Below are 20,339 nucleotides of genomic sequence, written 5' to 3'. Positions count from 1 at the left end.
ATAGCTTCATGGCTCAGTGGTTGGCAGAGGTACCATGCAGAGGTGAAGCCACCACTCTCTGCCGCCTGGTTACCACTGACCTGGAGGTGGAAGCAGATGCAGATGGGTGAGGTTGTCTTGGTTTGGCCATCACATCCTGTCTAATGGGATCTCTGTTAGTACTTGTCTTTTCAGCTTCTTCTTCTTCTTCTTCTTCTTCTTCTCCTCCTCCTCCTCCTCCTCCTCCTCCTCCTCTTCTTCCTCCTCCTGCTCCTGCTCCTCCTTTTCCTCCTCCTTAATTTTTTTAGTTTTTCAAGATAAGGTTTCTCTGTTTAGCCTTGTGTTCTTGGTTGGCCTGGACTTACTTTGTAGACTAGGCTGGTCTCGAACTCAGAGGTTCACCTGCCTCTGCCTCCTAGATGCTGGGATTACAGGTGTGTGACACCATGCCCAGCTCAAGGTTTAGGGGCCATAGGTTGGTCTAAAATGACATACTTTGTCCTTTGAACTGCGGACACCCTCCCCTGAGAAACCATACCTTTGTAAAGTATGACCCTTGAGTCTGAAATTTATTTCCCGATGTAACGACTAATGCCTGAGCTTTCAGCCTAATCAGCATTGACTATTCCCTGGTACTTCCTGGTAATTGAAATTCAGAAGAACGCACATAAAAACATCCTTGCTTTCAGCATCAAAGATGGGATAGCTTTAAGTGTGTTGCTTACTGAAATCAAGTAACTTGTAAAGCTTTTAATGCACGTGTGGTTTTACACACAGGCTGATGATCACACGGATTATTTTCAGGCTGCTCAGGGTAACATCATGCAGGCACTTCCTACCCAGTTCCAGAAGGCTTTCCAGACATCACTGCAGACAGATCTAACTCCTGACTCAGCATGTCCAGGAGCTACCTTCTGCCAAACAAAACCCTTCACCATGTGCTCTGGAGCTACCCAGCACGGTCCCTACCTGCAGCTTCTTGCTCCTGCACTGTCGTGTGATAGACTGCAGAACACCTCCCAGTCTGGTTTATTTTTAAATGTGCTTCTACCTCTGATGTTGCTCCACGTTCTTCCTAACAGTTGTATTCCCTGGAACACTAGTAAAGGAAGGCAGCTGTCCTGTTGGAAATACAGAGCCTGTAGGAGCAGGGCGGACAGGGCTTCACACTTGGAGCACTGGAGGAGCCTTTATCCTTGTACTTCCAGCCAGTCCCCTGGTATCAGCGATGCTAGGGTGAAGAGTGAGAGCTTAGGATGGCACCCTGACTCCTCAGATGAGCCCAAGAAGCCTTGAAATTCTCTAATCAAGGAAAAAAACAAGGGAGGAAGATGGAGAAGGAAAGAGGGAGGCATACCTCTATGTAAAGATCTACTTTCATTGTATGTGTGGGTGTGTGCACGTGAGTGCAGGTACCCCCAGAGGCCAGAGGCACTGAATCCTCTGAAGCTGGGGTGACAGGTGGCTAGGAGCCTTCCAGTGTGGATGCTGAGAACCAAACTTGGGTCCGCTGCTAGAGCAGCCTTCCTCAGCCGCTGAGCCATCTCTCCAGTCCCTGAGAGAAATTCTTAAGTTACAGTTCAGAAGAAAAATTAATTCCATTATTGACATGCGAGCGTGTGGACAGGTGTGTGCTACATATGGCCATAGGTTTGTTCGTGTAAACATTAGCTATTGTGTGGAGTGGATCTCATTCACATTTTACAGGTGGATAATGAGGCCAGGAGCCTCTCCATCTGGGCCCAGAACCTCTGTCTCATAACCCACGCCCATTCACACACAGCACCCTGTGCTGCACAGCGGTGAAAGTCTATATCGAAAGCAGTGCTGGGCTCCTGTGGCCAGGGGTCTCCCCTCTGTGGTGGGACAAAGCTAGTGGCTTTTGGGCACCAAGTTCATCACTGTGTATAGTCCGTGAGGAAAGGTCAGTAGTGGAGTAGCGACAATGTTTGTCCTCTGTGTCAAGGGGAGGAGGGAAGCAGGTCAGAACAGGAAAGAGAAGGAATGCAATTTTCTGATCTTAAAGAGACGGAACTTTCTGGAACTGTCTAGAGGTCAAGTGAATATCACACAGGCTAACCCCACACTCACCCTGAGAGTTTTCGCTTCTCTTAAGTACAGAAAGTAGCCAGGCATCTAGAGAGAAGCACATTAGAGCCCCAAGCAGAAGCTGCCACGACACGTGGGACTCTTGTCCTGGCCACCTGTGAACACGTGGGAGAATAGGCTGGCCCTGGGTTGGGAGCTCAGCAAGAGGGAACAGGCACCAAGGACCAAGACAAGACTTCTCACTGCAAAGCAGCTGCTGCTGGCCAGACTGAATATGAGCCACACGTCTGAACTAACCTAGCACCTGCCCTTGTCCTCTTGAAAACCACCAATTGCGTGTGCTTAAGGCAGAGGGCTTGGCTCCTTCTCTCAGGTTAGTCACACTGAATGCACGCAGGTTGAGTTTCCCCTTCACTAAGACCCTCCTGACAGTGACTCTTTAGAAGCTACCCTTTGGCCACAGGGGACTCTGGGTTTCCTGATGCTGTGCCTCCGCCTTCACCAGCTCTGAAAGGACCAGCAGCACCATCTTGTGGGGACAGCAGGCAGCAGGTGGAAAGCAGCCTTAGCCGGCAGACTTGAAGAATGCCATGACAAAGCCTGTCTGGGTGCAGTGGAGTGAGACAGTAGCTTCCACTCACCAGCCTTGCTAATGATTACTCAGGCATCTGTGAAATTAATAACCCCAATAATAGAAGACCAGGCCAGGACGGCATGAGGAGGACGGAGAATGACGGGAAGGGACTCCTCTCCCATCTGTTTGCTACGAGATGCTTCAGGACACACCCCAAGTGGGAACTCTGGGAGCACACAAGGTCAAAGGTTCAAAGCCATGCTGAAATAAAGGTACAGGATTTGCTTCTAAGTTACCATAACTCTTACTTCCATGTAGAGGGTCCCCAAGAAGAGCTTATCCACAGGAGCCCAGCTAGCCACTGGGCCTCTTTCCCTGTGTCCTGACAAAAGCATGCCACTTCTTCCCGCCACCGTGCTCAGAGTCCTCAGATGTGTGACAGATGTGCACATTCACAGAGCTCAACTGTGACACTGCTCCCTGACACACACACACACACACACACACACACACACACACACACACACACACACACACACACACACACACACACACACACACACACACACACACACACACACACACACACACACACACACACACACACACACACACACACACACACACACACACACACACACACACACACACACACAGTCCCCAGCACACTGAGCAGCACAGCTGCCTCCACTCCAGGCAGTCAGACTCTCTCTAATCCATGCCTGGGGCCTCAGACCCCTGTCTGCACTTGAGTCCCACACAGGCATCAGCTGTTTGCATCAGCTATGCCTGGCTTGTGGGAAGGCGCAGTCGATTTCAGCTGAGGTGTGCGCATGATTTTGCAGCCCTCTGAGGGACCACCATGTCCTCCCCAGTTAGTGTGAGCCCTAGAAGCACCCACTGGTGGAACTGACGCTTGTGTCTCCTCATCTTGTATCTGGATGTCTATGCTCCTGATGGGCTTCCTGGTGTTTGGGCATCTTGGCCCCCCTTGTATGTGTGCTTCGGCGGACTCCACTGCAGGTTTGGTCTCAGGGAGAGCACCTACTCCAGCAATTGCTAAACCCCTTCCTAGACACTGACACCAAGACTCTGGGACTGCCGCTGACTCAGCAGGCAACTTTGCACTCTAAGGGGGAATTCTTTTCCAAATGCTGTCCAGAACTCCTCCTCCCAGCTCCTTCTGGAAATTTTTCTGGATGTTGCCACATGCAGCTGGCCTGTCACATCCCAGGAACATTCCATCAGGCTCCGGAGCTGGTAGCACACTGTTGACAACTTCCTACTTTCCCCTGAACCAGGCTGGTACCCCGTGTATTCAGAGAGCCCAAAGCCAGGGCCCAACTACAGCATTTCACTGCCCTTGGGCACCATGTCACTTGTCATTGGTGTCTGGACTAAAGTGAGCTAAGAACTAAAGCAGCGACTGTTTAAATCGGGTCAGACAGACAGAAATCTCTCCTTCAAGAGCGGTCTGTGGGTCTGTGACGATGCCTGTTGTGATTTGAGACTTTTCTCTGCTGACTGTGGCAGCCACTCTGTCCTATATAAACAGGGTGTGACTCCGTAGGGCTTGATGATCTGAGGATGAAACAGCCAAGCTGGTCAGGAGCTAGCAGTGGAGACATGGGGAGCAGGTGGGGGGCGCCTCGCCATCAGCCTTGACATCTTAGCAGCTGGCTTACGGTGCGCATGCTGAGTGCTCAGCTGTGGATGTGTTACACACCCACACAAGTGCCTGAGGAGGTGGGGTGCACTGCCGACCATGTTACAGATGCAAAACTAAGCAACAGAAAGGTTAAGCCATGGCCTGACAGCAGACCATTAGCGGAGCTGGGATCTTAGCACAGACCATCTGAGAACACAGCTGTGCCCACAGGTGACCGGAAGCCACCTTTCCTCCTGTCCTTCCCCTGCGGGGGCCGTCTTCTGTACCTTAGTTTGGAGTTTTCACTCTACTTGAAGCTTGTGAATTGAGCTCTCTGTGATGCTAGGGCAGATCGCCAGGCAGGGCATGCCTCTCAGGCCCGTGTCTCCCAGCACACTGGAAGGAGCACGTACTTGCTGGGGAGAATCAGATGAGGTCTTTGTATGCTGGTTAGGTGCTGTAGACATAAATGGCAGTTTTTAAAAAAAATTGGCAAAGTTAGAAAGCAACTGTTTCCATCAATTTGAATGAGTTCTGTCAAACAGAGGACTCTTGGGTTGCATTATACGGCTTACCTTAAGCTGCATCAAATAAGAGGCCCACCAAACTAAGGCTTATGAGGGTGGGCATGGGCCCCAGACAACCTTGGGTCTGAGTCTGGCTCCCAGCACTAAGCTGCTATGCAACCTTCAGGCAATTTAAGTCCTGCTGCTTGGGTTTATGTGAATGGAGGAAAGCATTTGCAGAAAATAGCTTCAACATCTTGAACTCTGATCAAAACTAGCACATGGAAAAGGTTCTGTTACTACATCTCTGGAATGCCTGTGTTATCATTTTGGCTTTCGGTAGGATGCTTGGGAAGGACAAGATGGCTTCCAGGGCACTGACCCCCCCCCCGCCCCCCAACTACACAGACTCCTATTTCGGGTGACAAAGGGCTCAGCATTTTAAAGAGTATGTGTGTAGCAGTTCCCCAGAGTTAAAGGAGGAAGACTAGGGCAGGACCTCGCATTGCTAGCCAGGAAGTGGGGCTGGGCAGTAGGTCCTGCATGCAGATGCTCAGCTGTTGCTACTTTCTGAGCCACTGCCCAGGCTTACCTGCCCACTGCAGCTTAGGGAGCATAATGTGGAAACACAGGTGCCTGGCACAGGCCCAGTGGGTGGTAGAGGCACCTGGTAATGCTCTGGGGAAAACTTCACACCACCCTGAAATGCAGATGGAGAAGAGAGCCTAAAAGAATGTGTTAAGCAGGATAAAATAGCTACAGTGCCCAGGGGGTGAGTGGCCTTAGAACAGGATGTCATATAGGTGTGAAACCAAATCTGTCACCTGGGAGACACCTGGACTGGCCAAGCAGGATCACAGGCACAGTGAACCTTATCCCATAGGGAAGGAAGTTAGACATCCTCATCCTGTCCAGTCCTCTCAACGGAGAGAGCTTGTCACTTTAGCTTCTCACAGTGATTATACTGACAAGGGAGCTTATGAAGTCCTATAGACACGCAAAAATCACATGAAGTTAGCAGTAATTTTTAATGTTCATGACATGTTGATATAGTAGCATTTTGTATATAATAAGTAAAATATTGAAATTAATTTCAGAAATTGCTACCCCAGAATTCAGGGGAGTTAGGAATATGGGATATAAGCCTTCCTGATGTCTGCATCCCATAGGGTCACTGACTCCCTGGGCATTGTGGGTGTTTCATCCTGCCTTCTGCAGGTGCCTTGAAATGCCAGAACACATAAATGCTCAACAAGAAAGTGTGGGGCGTAATGGAGGAAGAGCTTGTGGCTCAGTTGACCCCGTTGAGAGTTTGCTGGGGTCCTTGATGGGGAAACAGTAGTGACCTGTGTACAGGATGCTAAGCAGCTGCTCCATGCCAGTGTGACAAAGCAGCAGCTTCCAGCCGTGGCTAGGAGGTACTCCTTCTCTAATGGGGATCGTTTTTCCTGGCCTTGAAATAAGTTATTTTAAAGATTGTAGAGTCATGAGGCCAAAGAAGGGCAGGGGTGACAGTTGTTTCCTGAGAGAAAATAGTCATGAGTCTTCCAAACTTTATCTGACAGAAAGACTTCCATCAGAGGAAAGGAACCCCCAAGGTAGTTCACATGGCTGTAGAAGCTCAGAATTATGGGGCATGGAAACCATGGAGGCTTGAAGTTCTTAGCTTCAGCTCTGTACCACGCTGCTGAGTCCCTCAGTCATGAACTTTCATTTAAGCTATCTTGTCTTCAAGTGTTCAGAATTACTTTATAAATGCAAGAAGCGGTCACTCAGCAATTGAAGGTCCTGTTGATGCTCCTCAGAAAGGGCTATGATCTTGACCAAGGTTGATGGAAGCTGGCAGTGCAGCACATCCTGCCTAGAAAGAGCCCCATATTGTAGGTGGCAGCACCAGGAGGCATGGAGGAGGCTTGCAGAGTACCACAGCCTCTGGCCAAATTTTAAGACATATGGCCAAATAAATTTGAAAGGATAATATTTGAACTTTTCACTTCATGTTTTTACTGTTTACTAATTTTTAATATTTAATGTTAACCCAACACAAAAATTTAATATTTACCTCCCTAGTTTGGCAGTGTTTACTCCCTCTCAGATTTCTTCCCATGAGTCTCTGGGCTATCTGTAGCCCAGTGCGGCCAAGGCTGTTTCAGGTACAGTGTTCCTAAGCTGCTGCATTGTACAGGATGTGGCACATTTGCAAAGCTGGCCATCCTCCACTCATCACTGCACACCACAGGCAGCCTTCCAGGACACCGTCCCTGAGAGTTCCTTGAAATGGAGTGGCGACTTGTCCAGCAGCAGATGCACTTGTAGTATTTGGCCTGGAGGACAGTGTTGTCCTTGGGCCTCCTGCTGGTGCTCGGAACCTGTGACCATTGTCCCCTGCCAAGTCTCCCTGTGATGACAGGGGCAGGAGGGCTCAGTCTTACTGCTGGGGTCTCCTTCCAGCCCTCAGTCTCTGCAGCCATATACAGTTAGAATGGGACCTCCTCTCTGTTGTTAAAGTGACGTGCAATAGAGAAAACCCTGAGCCGCTTCGTCTCACCACAAGCACTCAGGGAAACCAAAGGATATGGGGACGTTTCTGAAATGTTTAGTAACATGAAGTTTCCTCAGCTCATGGAGCAACAGAAATCACTTGAGGGAATTACATGTGCTTTTACTAGAGTCCCAAGGACATAAGCAATACTGCACCTTCTAAATACTGCGGCCTTTGCTGCACCCACACAAAGCCTAACTGTGGCTTCCTTCAAAGGATCTCCTCCCTGCCCCCAACACACACACACACACACACACACACACACACACACACACACACACACACAGCAGAGCCGAGCAGCAGAGCTGTGGGAGATGGGCTGGTAGCTCACAGGATCCTTCCTCAACTTCCGCCATCCAGGCCTGGCATTAAGCACAAACTGTGTCCCAAGGACCTGCTCTCAGTCCCATGTTCTGCCCCAGTCTTTCTGGGCTGTTACCTTGTCATTACCCCGGTCCCCAGTCTGCCCCTGAATGCCTCCCACATGCACTCAGAACAAAACACAGCTCCTTCTTCAAACAGAATAAGAAATCGCTTATTCCAAGACAAATAGAAGTGAGTGTGGTCCAGGCACATAAGTTGGGACTGCTTCCAATGATTGTTCCTCTGTCGAGGCAGCTACACGAGCAACAGAAAGTCATGAACCAGTGCAGTGAGTGGGGAGAGAGGCCAGTTGGGAAAGCCCTTGTCTTACAAGCATGAGAGCCTAAGTCCCAGAAGCGAGGTGTGGTAGATCGTGTTTATAATCCCTGTACTGGCAAATTCCATGGACTCACTCACTAGTCAGCCGCTGAGCCCACTTAACACATTCTAAACCAGCGAGAGGCCCTATCTCAGACAGATAGACAAGAGTGGGCAGTGCCTGAGCAGTGGCATCCTATGGGACCAGACCCGTGGAAGACGGGCAGGAGAGCTGCCGCACTGGTGAGCTGGGATTACAGCATTCTCTACCCCTTGTGAACATGTATGACTTTGATGCAATGTTCTGATCCTCAGAACTGATGACAGTGTCAGGAGCTGACTATGAATTAAGATGCTAAGAATTGCTGATAACTGAAGAATTAAAGGCACAAGGGATGGCTGAAGACTTAAGAATACTTAGCTGCTGTTCCAGAGTACCTGGGTTCGATTCCCACCCCCACAAGGTGGCTCACACTGCACCTCCAGTTCCAAGTGCTCTGATGCCCTCTTCTGGTCTCTAAGAGCACCAGGCACACAACTAGTGCACAGATCATATGGGGAAACACCATACACATTTTTTTAAAAGTTTTAAGTGGCAGTGGCTTCTTTTTCTTGGGGGGGGGGGGGGAAACGTAGGTTTTATTTTATTTTAATTTAAATATTTTTTATTAATTTATTCATATTACATCTCAATTGTTATCCTATCCCTTGTATCCTCCCATTTCCCCTCCCTCCCTCCCTCTTCAATGGCTTCTTAAAGACTTTGCATTTGTGAGACTTGGGGTGGTGGGGGAGGGGGCACCAAGGCAGGAGTTTGCATTGACTGAGTCTCTCCAGTTAGAAATTGCCAGAGGCTGTGGTCTTCTCGGGACCCTGTAAAGGAATGCCCTGTGTGAAGCTGCTTCTGTCTTGCCTCGGGGTCGCCCCTGTTTCCCGTAAACTCACACTCTCACTCAGCTCAGCAGAATCAGTGCTGTTTGTAGCAATCCGTTTCCACCTTCACATTTCCTGGGCTGACCTCAGAAGTACCCCAAGCCCGCAGACCCCCGAGCCCGCAGCCCCAGAACCCACAGCGCCTGAGCCCACAGCCCACAGCCCCCCCAAACCCACAGCCCCACAGCCCACAGCTCCCAATCCCGCAAGCCCCTGAGCACTGCAGCCCTTGAGCCTACCCTGCAGCCCCTAAGCCCCGCAGCCTCCGAACCCTGCAGCCAGTTTGTTGACGGTAACAAAGGGGACAAAGTCAGCTTCCCCGTTTCTCCTTTTCCTCCTCCGCAGCAGAAGCCCCCACTGCCCATTCTGGTCTCCTCTGCAGTCACTTTCCTTCTTTTCCACCTGTGTGGATCACTCATTAAGTCCTCACTTTCTCTCTGTGTTTTCCAGCCCACCTAAACCAACAGTGTTCATCTCTGGTGTCATTGCCCGGGTAAGTGTGTGACCTCTGTGCGTGGGCAGTGGGTGGTCGAGGAGGCGGGTCCTGCACGTTCTGACCATGGCTAGATCTGGGTAGGGGTTTAAAGTTTACTGCCTGTATTGTCCTTGGCTGGTGTCTTAGTTTGAGCAGGACCCCTGGGCCCAAATCTGCCTATCATAATGTTCTACTTGTAGGTTTCTAGGACCCTCTGGATCCTTCTACTTTGCTATTCCCACGATTCTTTCATCTAGAGTCCCAATAGGATGCCCTCAACACTTGAGTGGAGAGTGGGATATGACTTTCTCACGTACTCTGGTGCCTCATATTTGACCATGTCCCCTGGAGGGGGAGACCTGGTGGCACTCAGAGGAAGGACAGCAGGTTACCGAGAAGAGACTTAATACCCTATGAGCATATACAGGGGGAGGTAATCCCCCTCAGGAACAGTCATAGGGGAGGGGAGTAAGGGGAAAATGGGAGGGAGGGAAGAATGGGAGGATACAAGGGATGGGATAACCATTGAGATGTAACAAGAATAAATTAATAAAAAGAAAAAAGAGTGGGCACGTGAGCCCCCGTGCAGTCTTTTTTCCTTCAGTAAGCACCGGAGCCACCCGCCTGATCTGGGGCTGACGGCATTCTCCAGTGACATACTTCCTTCCAGGAGTGTACTTCAGGGGACTCCCACAGCTGAGCACCTGCCTCCATGCTGCGGAAGCGCCTGGTCCTCACAGGCTATGGCTCTGGGCCTTAAGTGGCCTGACCTGCAAACGCTTTCCCAACAGCAGTGCAGGGTGTGACCCAGGCAACCTCAGTGAAAACCAGGGCAGAATTGAGAGTGAAGTTTTAGTGTTCTTCAGGCAGGCACGCCCGTCCATGTCCTTTCTGGCTGCTTTTGTTTGCTGGCCCTTGGGCTACATGTGTGTTTTCTGCCACAGCATGTACTTTTCTTTTTCTTTTTCTTTTTCTTTTTCTTTTTTTTTTTTTTTTTTTTTTTTTTGTTTATTTGAGACAAGGTTTCTCTGCGTAGCCATGGCTGCCTGGAACGCACTTTGTAGACCAGGCTGGCCTCAAACTCAGAGAGATCCGCCTACCTCTGCCTCCCGAGTGCTAGGATTAAAGGCGTGCGCTGCCATGCCCAGCCACACCATGTACCTTTGAGGAGCCCTTTTCTCAAGATCCAAGTTCCACTGTCCAGGGAAGCCGCCATTATTGGGGACAGCCATTTAAGACCTACAGCCAGGCCATGTCAGGTCTGCTGTGTGCAAGAATATTAAATGCTCGTATAAGTCCAGACTCAGTCCTTGCTTACATGGTCTGTCTGTTCTTACGCAGATCAAAGCCTACCTACTGCCAGCATAAGAAACCAACTGATGCCTCCTTTCTCCAGGCTCCCACAGGTGGCATCTGACTCCATCTCCAGGGCCCACCCTGCCCTATGCTTTTCTTCCACACCAGGCCCCAGTCCTGCTCACAGCTGTGCTGACAAATCCCACCTTGAGAGTCTAGATTTTGGCCTGTCTTGCTCCCAGCTCAGATGCCAGAAAAACAGACCTAGCAGGGAAAACCCTCCCATGCTCACCCCCAAGCCCATCTCAGTGCTGAGAAGCCATGTGGCAGTTGGGTCTTCTCAAGGCAAAGTCTGCAAGCGTCATCACTGGTCTGGTGAGCTCATGCCACCGTCTGTTCCCAGTTCTGTGTGGCCTGCAGGGCCTCACTAGCCACAACAGTCACCCATTTCTATGCAGCCAACTCATGCCCCAGCCCTGCAGGACACTGGTAGGGCTCTGTTTGGAGCGCTTACTGTTAACCAGCCTATGTATTGCTGTCTCCTCCCAGGGTGACAAAGACTTCCCGCCAGCGGCTGCACAGGTGGCCCACCAGAAGCCACATGCCTCCATAGACAAACACGTTTCTCCAAGAACGCAGCATATCCAACAGCCTCGCAAGTGACCGGCGCCCGGACCAGGCCACCTCCCAGGATGCTTCCCTGGCCAAAAGACCTCGTGCTTTCCACGCGCCTTACTAAGTCCAGAAACTTAAGACAAAGCAAAGTGGCCTTTTGTTGATTCAGAACCCCCCATATTTAAAACTAGAAGAAGCTCAGACCCCAAACTTTGTTTCTAAGAGTCCTCGCTGTGTGTCACTGTACCTCCCAGAAGTGCCATTAGCAGAACTTGGCAAGTCCTGGATAAAAGGTAGTCCTTCACTCTATAGCAAGCACCTAAACTCCTTACTCATGGTCCCAAAAGCAGAGGCCACTTTGGGGAGATATGATGAGGTTAGGAGAAGAAGAAGAAACACATCAGAATGCTATGGTGTGCTTCTTAACAGTTAAGTCACTCCTGCCATAGGATGCCCTGGACTGCCTGGGTTCACGGCTGTGAATCCCTGCTTCTCTGAAAAGGCAAAGGGCTCCTTTAGGCAGCTGTAGAACCTTCCAGAGCACTGCTCATGGACGGTGCTCCTGGCCATCCCGATGGCCTGCAGTGTCGCCAGCTTCAGGCCACAGTGGCTCTGTGAGCTGCATGCATACCACCAGCGTTTTTGGGACTACTCAGGAGGCCTGTGCCGTGTCACTAAAGGAGGATGAGCTTCTCAAGTTTTATGAGCAGTTTGGTGCTCTAGCAGTGGACTTAACAGGGTGCAGTACACTGTGTTGTCAGCCTCTTCCTTCATAATTACTGACACGGTGTGAACCAAGGGTCGCTTTGAAGACCCAGGCTTGGCTGAAGTACCGCCACGGAACCCACAGCCTTGCTCTGTCATATGGAACCAAATGTAGGAAGGGACCTTAGAGCCAGCCACTCCTGGTCCCCCTTGCAGACTTTCTCATACATCCTGAAGCATCCACAATCCCTTTTAGTTCATCAACTCAAGGGGCCACCCTCTGTTCCGCATACTCTGAGCTAGCTCTGCTGTGCGTCTGTGGACTCCAGGTCACTGAATGTTTTCCCGAATGAATTTCTTAATCTTTGATGTTGAGAATATATTGACTATAATAAAGCGCCTGCATTTCTGCCTCAGCCGCTCTCTTCTGTGTCAGAGGTCCCTTCCTAGGGCTGTCTCAGTGGAAGTGCCAACAGCCACACATGGTAGATAGTCTCAACGCTGACTTCCCAACCACACAGCTGAGCTGTTGGACACCTGGCAACCCAAGCGTTGTTGCCTCTGGAACTGGCGGAAGATGGAAAAGCATAATGGAGTTGATTGACATGTCAGGCTGGGGTCCAGCAGCTGGCCCTGTGCTGTATAGGGCCTTCCGGAGGCAGACTTAAAAGAGAATTAGTAGTAGTAAGCCAATGGGTAATGCCAAACAGCTTTTGATATGCAAGCCATTTACCCATTTCAGATCTTCCTAGACAAGAAAGTCGTCCCAACTGCTAAGGCTAGAGCCCCAACATCGAGACAGCTGACATTTCTCCACCCAGAGCTACGTATACATCCTGGTTCTGTGGCTCCCACTGGTCCTGTCCTTCCTCAGCTAGTCTGGTCACCCATGGAGGCCACTGTGGGTGGGTAGTCCTGAGTCCTGGCTCATGAAGGACAGCAATGGAGATCTGCATTTTGCATTCAGGGACAGAGAGGTGGTCTCGGTAACTAAATGTGGTTGGTAGATGCCATAACCTTCCCGACCAGCGCAGTATCTGGGGGCATAAGCCTGCTAGAAAAACTGAGGTCACATCCACAGATCCTAAGATTAGAGGCTTGGATAGTTCTTTTTTCTTTTTAGGGTGTCAGGAGAGAAACTGTTTAACCCAGGGCATCAGCCTTACGCTAGAAGCCTGAAGCCTCCCCTCACATTCAAGCCCCAGAACTGCAGGCAGAGAGAGAAGACAACGGGGACAGAAGTGCCAGGCCCCACACTGAGCTCTCGGTCTTGGGTGCAGCAGCTTATGCTTCTCATGGTTCAGTCACATGTCTGCAGTTCCAGGGGTCCCAGGGGTCCCAGCTTTGCACTGTGACCTCCCAGTGGGTGTGGTTTAGTGTGGGAAAAGACAAAATCAATCTCCATAGTCAGTGTCAAAGTCTCCTTAGTGAACGGTTCTCTGATAAGATACACCAATGGCCTGCAAGCACATAAAAAGGTACAGGTCCAGCTGGGCATGGTGACACAGGCCGATAACCCCAGCGCCTGAGAGCCTATCAATGGAGGATCATACCTATAACCCCAGCAGCTCAGAGCCTATCAAAGGAGGATCACAAATTGAAGGCCATATTGTACTGCACAGTGAGATTTCTGTCTCAAAAAAATTACAAAAGAAAAAAAAAATGTTCATGTCTTTAGTCACCAAGGAAATGGAATTTAGACCAGGAGTGAAATACTGCTGCAGAAAGATGGCTAAAGCCAAGGTCAGGTAGGTACAAGAGCTGACAAGGATGTGTAGAAAGCAGAGTTCTCAGACGGTACTGTTGGGAGTGCTGCACTTATGGAAGGAATCTAGCAGTTCTCTTAGTTCAGCACAGAGCTGCCAGCTACCTACCGTTGGCGGTAAGCCCAACAGAAGTAAGGACACACCTACACAAAACCTCCACACAATGTTTATATCAGCATTATCCAAAAGGTACAACTGGCTCAAACTCCCTACCTACTGAAGAGTGGGTTTTTTTAAAATGTGGTATATCCATATAATAGGATATAATTCACTAATAAAAAAGGGGATGAAGCATGATATACCGCAGCCCAGGTGAACCCTGAAAGCACCATGCCAGTCAAAGAAGCCAGTCACAAGAAATCACGTGTTCTCTACGGTTGCTCCTGTGCAGTGTCCAGAATGGACAGCTAGAAGAGAGGCTGTTAGGTGATGACAGGGGAGGGGGGACTCCGAAAAGTCACAGCGAGGGGACATAGAGATGGCTCAGTTGAGAGTGTGCTCTGATCTTCACCAGGGCACAAGTTCACATCCCAGCATCCACTTTGGGTACCACTTTGGGCTGCCCATCACTCCAGCTTCAGATCTGATGCCCCCTTCTTGCCTGCCTGGACACCTGTATAAATAATTGCACACACAGAGAAACACATAAATGAAAATAACTCTTAAAAAGAAAAGCAACAGCTAGAGTGCTCGGGTTCCTTTGAATGGTTTGTGTATACCTGTGAATAAAACTCAGGTTTTATACTTTCAGGTTTTATACTTTAGGTGGGTGAATCCCGTGGTGGGAATCACATCTCAATAAAGACGGTGTCTTTAAAAGTCACCGTTGGCAAACGGCACAGCTGAGGCTCACATCCACGTGGTCCTGACTCCAGAGCCATCATCTCCACAGCGCTCCGAGCCTCGGGCCACGTGGCCGTGGGAAGGAAGAGCAGCTGCCTATCTGGTCAGAGTGGGAGAGGCAGAGGGCCAAGCTGCTGCTGTGTTTTCAGGCCTGCAGCCAAGAGGTTACAGTTAGTGACACTATCAGGAACATCAGTGGAGACAGCCATGAGTGGGAGAGGACAGACCACTCACAGCAGAGCTGATCATCAGAGCTTTGCTGTGTTGACAAAAAGGCTGGGAGAGATGCCAAGGCTGGGGGCAGCCTAGAGATTGTTGGCATGGAGGCGCTAACAAAGGGTTTGGTGAGGGAGAGGGTATGGGCACTGCCCCTGCAAACACTGCAGATATGACAACGGAGGAGGCAGGGTGGAGAGGCGTGCCAGAATGCACACGTGGCAGATGAAACAGACTAAACAGGACCAGGCAGCTAAGGAGGTGACCGCAGGCTAAGTAGGCTCCCATAAGTAACCCTAGGATCCTAGAGCAGAGGAAAGGCAGAGTTGCCTCCTCGCATCCAAAGAGGATGCCAAACTCAAATGAGTCCTGGATTTGTTCTAAGCAGATCAACACCGGTCCATTCTATAAATTTTCCTTCGTTCCTAGAGTCTGGGATAACAGACCCCAGAGCTCAGGGTAGGCCCCAGTTTAAACTCTGCCTTGTCTGCTTATTACCCATAAGACCGTGGGCAGCTTGCTTTTCTTTTCTTAGCCTCAGTTTTGTCACGATGTCACAGGGAACTTTGCAAAACCTCCCGGAAGTTCCCAGATGACCCTTGTACATATTAAGACAGCCAGTTCTCTGATGGCATTGATTTCTCATCATTCTTGTTTATAAATACAAGATCAGAGATACTGTGTGAATTCTGCCCAGTTATTAAATTCCAAGAGGAGGTGGGGGAAGAAAAGGAGGAAACAATCCTGGGGTGTGTGTGCTCAGGAGCACAGTCGCTATCACAAGATGAGTGGCTGCCTGGAGGGTGCACAATACTGCTGTATACACCCCCTCACTCTTCCATATGCCCAAGTGTGGAAGCCAGGTGGGCCTACATGTGCAATTAGGTACACAGTGCTCTGTCTGCATGTACACCTGCAGGCCAGAAGAGGGCACCAGATCACACTATAGATAGTTGTGGGCCACCATGTGGTTGCTGGGAATTGAACTCAGGACCTCTGGAAGAGCAGTCAGTGCTCTTAACCTTTGAGCCATCTCTCCAGCCCCCGTAGAGGAATTTTAATCCAGCAACATGGCTGGTCTGGCAAAGGATCACATCCAAACACCTTCTAGGTCTATATGATCTGGCTAGAATGCAGACACACCCTGTATTACAGTATCATCTAGCTGGCATACAGACACGCCCTAGTACACACAGTTAATCCCAAACAATGAAGATAAGGATAGTTTCTAGAAGGAAATAGCCATGTTTGAAAATGAAGTCTACTTGAGGGGCAGATAAAGTGACCAATCAGAGAAAGATCTGACAGAATGAGTCAGAGATAGGATACGCCCAACTCTCATGAGAATGGGACAGGGAGGAGAGGCTACTTAGGAGTGCAGGGAGAGAGGGGAGAGTTTTTTACAGGACAGTTGTACAGAGACAGGTTGCAGAGAAAACAAGCTAGACACAAGGGAAGACAGAACAAGTCAGAGAATGAGAATGAGCCGGATTAAAACATTGCTGGAATTAGTTTGTGGCCAGACAGAGCAATGCAGTCAGAAGCCGAGAGAAGCCAGTTTCAGTCAGTCAGCTTGTAGAGGCGTTTAGGCCAGAAAAGCTGGGTTGAACCAGCCAGCAAAAGTTTAGAATGAGCTAGAAAGGCTTGGGAATGGCTCTCATCACATCCCCTCATCTGAGAAAATAAAAACAACGTGTACAGGTAGCCCTGGCCACTGGACAGTGAATGGCCATCAGCCAAACAGAGAGCAGAGCCTGGCCAGGTGGAGCCTGGAACTCGGATGCCCCAGCTCAGTGAGTGAGGGGCAGGTACTGGCAGACCCAGCAGGATTGTGGTTAATTATTTTTTAAACATCTGCCCTTTGCCTCTGCAGCCCTTGGTGTCCTGCTGTTCTGCAGGGTTCCTGGCTTTCCAGCTGCTGTGCTGGTTAAATGTTACTTTTTGCAAACTCAAAAGTAGTTTTTCCCCAAGACAGGGCATCCTGCTGGCCTCTGCAGGATCAAAATGCAAACCAAACAAAAACCTATGCCTTTCTCAAGAATACAGGGCTGCGTCTCCAGCCAGCCACTCCTGAAGACCCAGGAGGCTGCAGTGGGGAATTTTGGGCACTTGAAATCTCTGTGCTGAAACAACTGCCTGACTATAGTCTGGGCCAGCAGTCCCCAGAGACCTGGAGCCAAAGACTGCGACTACACACAGTCACACCTCACATACCATTGTGGCCAAGGACAAGACTCATTTATCTCGCTTGTATTACTGGGTGTTCTCTGAGGTTACATTACCTACGGACACTGTGCCTGTCAGGGGCTGTATAAGCACACACTATGAGGTTTGAAAATGGCAAAATTATGTCACGGCTCATGATCAAGTGTTCTCAGGACAAACACTCATTCTTAAGCGGCATCTAGCTGTGCGTGTACATACAAACACACCCATTGAAACTGTTTTGCTCTTATTTATTTATAATTCCACATCCATGTATAATGTGTGGTTTTTATTTTTATTTGTGTGTGTATATGTGTGTGTGCACGCATGCGTGGGCAGTATATGGGTGCTGGTAAAGGGCTATGCCTCTGAGTACAAGCAGAAGCCAGAGGAAGACATCAGGTGCCCTGCTCTTGTTCTCTGCCCCAGTCCCTTAAGACATGGTCTCTCAGTGAGCCTCAAGCAAGGCTGGCAGCCAGCAAGCCACAGTGACCTACTCCTGTCCATTCTATAAAACACAGGAGTTAAAGGCACACACAGTCAAGCCCTCATGTGGGTGCTGGGGATTTGAACTTGGGTCCTCATTTTTGTGAAGCAAGCTGCCTTGACTGCTAAGCCAGCACCAAGCCCCACAATGTGCCTTTTGGAGTTTATTACAGTTTCATATATACAATGTGTTTTGGCCAGATTTACTCTCATCTTCCTCTCCTGTCGTTCTTGTCAAAACCCTGTTTTTCCAACTAGTCCCACTCCTACTTTCATGCCTTGTTGTTGTTGTTGTAGTTTTGTGTAGGCCTGATTGGCCTGCAACATGGTAGGTAGACCAGGTTGGCCATCTTCCTGCCTGTGTCTGTTAGTGCTGGGATTACAACTATAAATCACTAGGTGTGATGGCACAAGCCTTTAATCCCGGAACATGAGAGGCAGAGATAGGCGGATCTCCAAGAGCTTGAGGCCAGACTAGTCTACATCATGAGTTTCAGGATAGCCAGGGCTGTAGAGAGAGATCCTGTCTCAAAACAAAAATAAAATAAAACAATACAAATATGAGCCACCTTGCTCAGCAGAAGCAACTCTGTAGACTGGTTCGTGAACCTACAGAGACTGGCGAGTGCACTCAGCAGAGTAGGCTGGTAGGATGCAGTCCCAGAACAGCTGAGATGACAGTAGGAGCCCAAGGGTTGTCTGTGATAGACCTCCCAGACTCTTGGAGGCATCGGCCTTGGAAAGACTGCTTGAAGGTCGGCAACATGTTGAAGGACAGTCTGCTTTAGTCACAGTTCACCAGTTCAAGGCTACATTCAAAACTGCCCCACACGGACATGCAGTGCAATGTTGAACCCTAGACACTGTGGCATGGCATGTTTGCACAGAACATAAAGCAACATAGTCCACCTCTCATCTTTATCTGGGTCACAAGCATTTCAGGTATGTTTCCCTCTGACATGTACGCAGGTCTTGGCAACGTTCTGCCTAGCATTTAATTTGCTCTTCCAAATAGGCATTCTAAAAGTCAGTTAAGGACATTCATGACAGGATAAAATACTCTTTCCTCTTTCCCTTTCTCTCCTTTAATCCTAAATATTATGATAAATCTAACTGCCATGCTTTTTTTTTTAAATCCAATTTGTCAACCCAACACCATCTGATATAATGAGCCAATATAATCAGGAGGATTTGGGACTCTACTCAGAAGGCCTAAATAAGATTTTTTTATTACATTGCATGGCTGTTTCAGGTCACTTGAAAGAGTCAGGCCAACATTCTAAAGCAGAAGGGCTCAGTTTTCCATGTAAATCACAAGAGCCCTCACGGTCTCTTCCAGAGAGATTCCTGGGACTATGGAATGTATTTTGAGAATCAATAAGGACCCTCATTATCCAAGAGCAGGGGTTGTCTCCTGGGAGTGATATCCTACTGGAAACATTTGACAAAGTCAAGAGACAGTTTTTGTTGTCACAACTAGGAAGCTGGGGCAGAAGGTAGTTGCTAGCATCCAGTGGGGACACCGGGGACATAGCTAGACATTCTGTCACACAAAAAGCGGCCTCACTCAAAAGGCAACAGGCCCAGGACCCATCAGAGTCACATGTGCCTGCCCTGTTCTAGAAGCCTGTGGCTTACAATAACGTAACTAAACACTCAAAGACAATTTCCCTCAATCTGGTATCCTGAAAACACATAATCCAAGTTTCCATGATAAAGGCACGTTTAGTGGAAACGGCTGCCATAGCCTGCGCTCTCATGCCTCCTCAGTCCCCAAAGCGCTGCAGAGCGAATTGCTGTGATGCAGATTCGCTCCTGGATGTGTTAGATAGAGCAAATCTCTTCCTTCAGGGAGAGCGTGCGGCAGAGCTACAGTGTAATGGTTGTTTTCTCCGATGGTGATACAAAGAAGACTCGAGATAAATGTCCCCTGGTGGCTTCCCCAGCCAACTCGCAGAGGGCAGGCAGGACCAGCTTACAGGCTTTTGGCTTAGCTATTTAATTTTTCTCTAAGAAAAGCCTAGAAGCCTCTTTCCGAACGATTGCAGCCCGTTTTCCCTCAACGCACAGCGTGCCCTCAAGCTGGCTGACCTCAAAGCTATCAGGACTCATTGCAAAGGGACAAGTAGCTAAAGACGAAATGGGAGTCTCTCTGTAGAACAGGCTGCTAGGAAAGGCACGAATAGGTAAAGAGCATCTTCCGGTAGAGGGGGCCTTCGCCTTGACTTGTGTCCTTGTCTCTTGTAGCATGGTTCCTTACCTATCACGGCCCTCAACACGCCCTCATTTCTATCCTGAGGAGCAAAGACTACTTATGAACTGGTTGTGTGGCTTTGCCTGGAGAAACACCAATAAGCCCCTATCCACCCTGATAGGCACTGTTGACAGACTCCAGCCAAGTGTGGCCTGGCAGACTATAAGTTTACTGGGCTTCCTTCCAGGTGTATGGGTGACTTGGCAGCTACATCACTGAAAGCCAACCCCAACATGGGTACCACTCATGAATATTGCATCTCTGGAGCCCCTGGCCCAGGCTGCAGGTAGCTCTAAGACCCTCCTCTCTCCCAGCACTTACATTAACCCCGGGGAGGTTGTGCCTTTCTTCTGAGTTCTCCTACCTTTCTTTTGTGTTTGATAAGCCTCCCCATTCCCCTCCAGGAGGAGGAATCTGATGGAACCAACCTACCTCACAGAGTTCCTAAGAAATGTGCTCACTTAACCCCATGCTGCCTAAAGATGAACACGGAACTGTGGTTCCCTGACAGCCCTCCTGCAACGAACAGTTGTCCAGTTGCTCTGTTTCCAGCTGCAACATATGCA

The 20,339-nt window shown here is 49.5% G+C and overlaps 1 protein-coding gene across 1 annotated transcript in view; it reads left to right on the top strand.

Moving 5' to 3' along the window:
* The window catches only part of DAP (death associated protein), a 47,699-nt gene extending 35,280 nt beyond the window's left edge, over positions 1–12,419 (top strand). Inside the window, exons 3-4 of the mRNA XM_084781521.1 lie at positions 9,363–9,405; positions 11,233–12,419. Coding sequence (XP_084637647.1) covers positions 9,363–9,405; positions 11,233–11,346 — 157 coding nt within the window. The 3' untranslated portion in view covers positions 11,347–12,419. The remainder of the gene's footprint in view (positions 1–9,362; positions 9,406–11,232) is intronic.
* Positions 12,420–20,339: the final 7,920 nt, after the last annotated feature.

The sequence above is a fragment of the Acomys minous genome (assembly GCF_964271855.1).
Source record: "Acomys minous genome assembly, chromosome: 5".
In the NCBI taxonomy this organism is placed as follows: domain Eukaryota; kingdom Metazoa; phylum Chordata; class Mammalia; order Rodentia; family Muridae; genus Acomys; species Acomys minous.
This window is presented reverse-complemented; position numbering and strand designations above follow the sequence as displayed.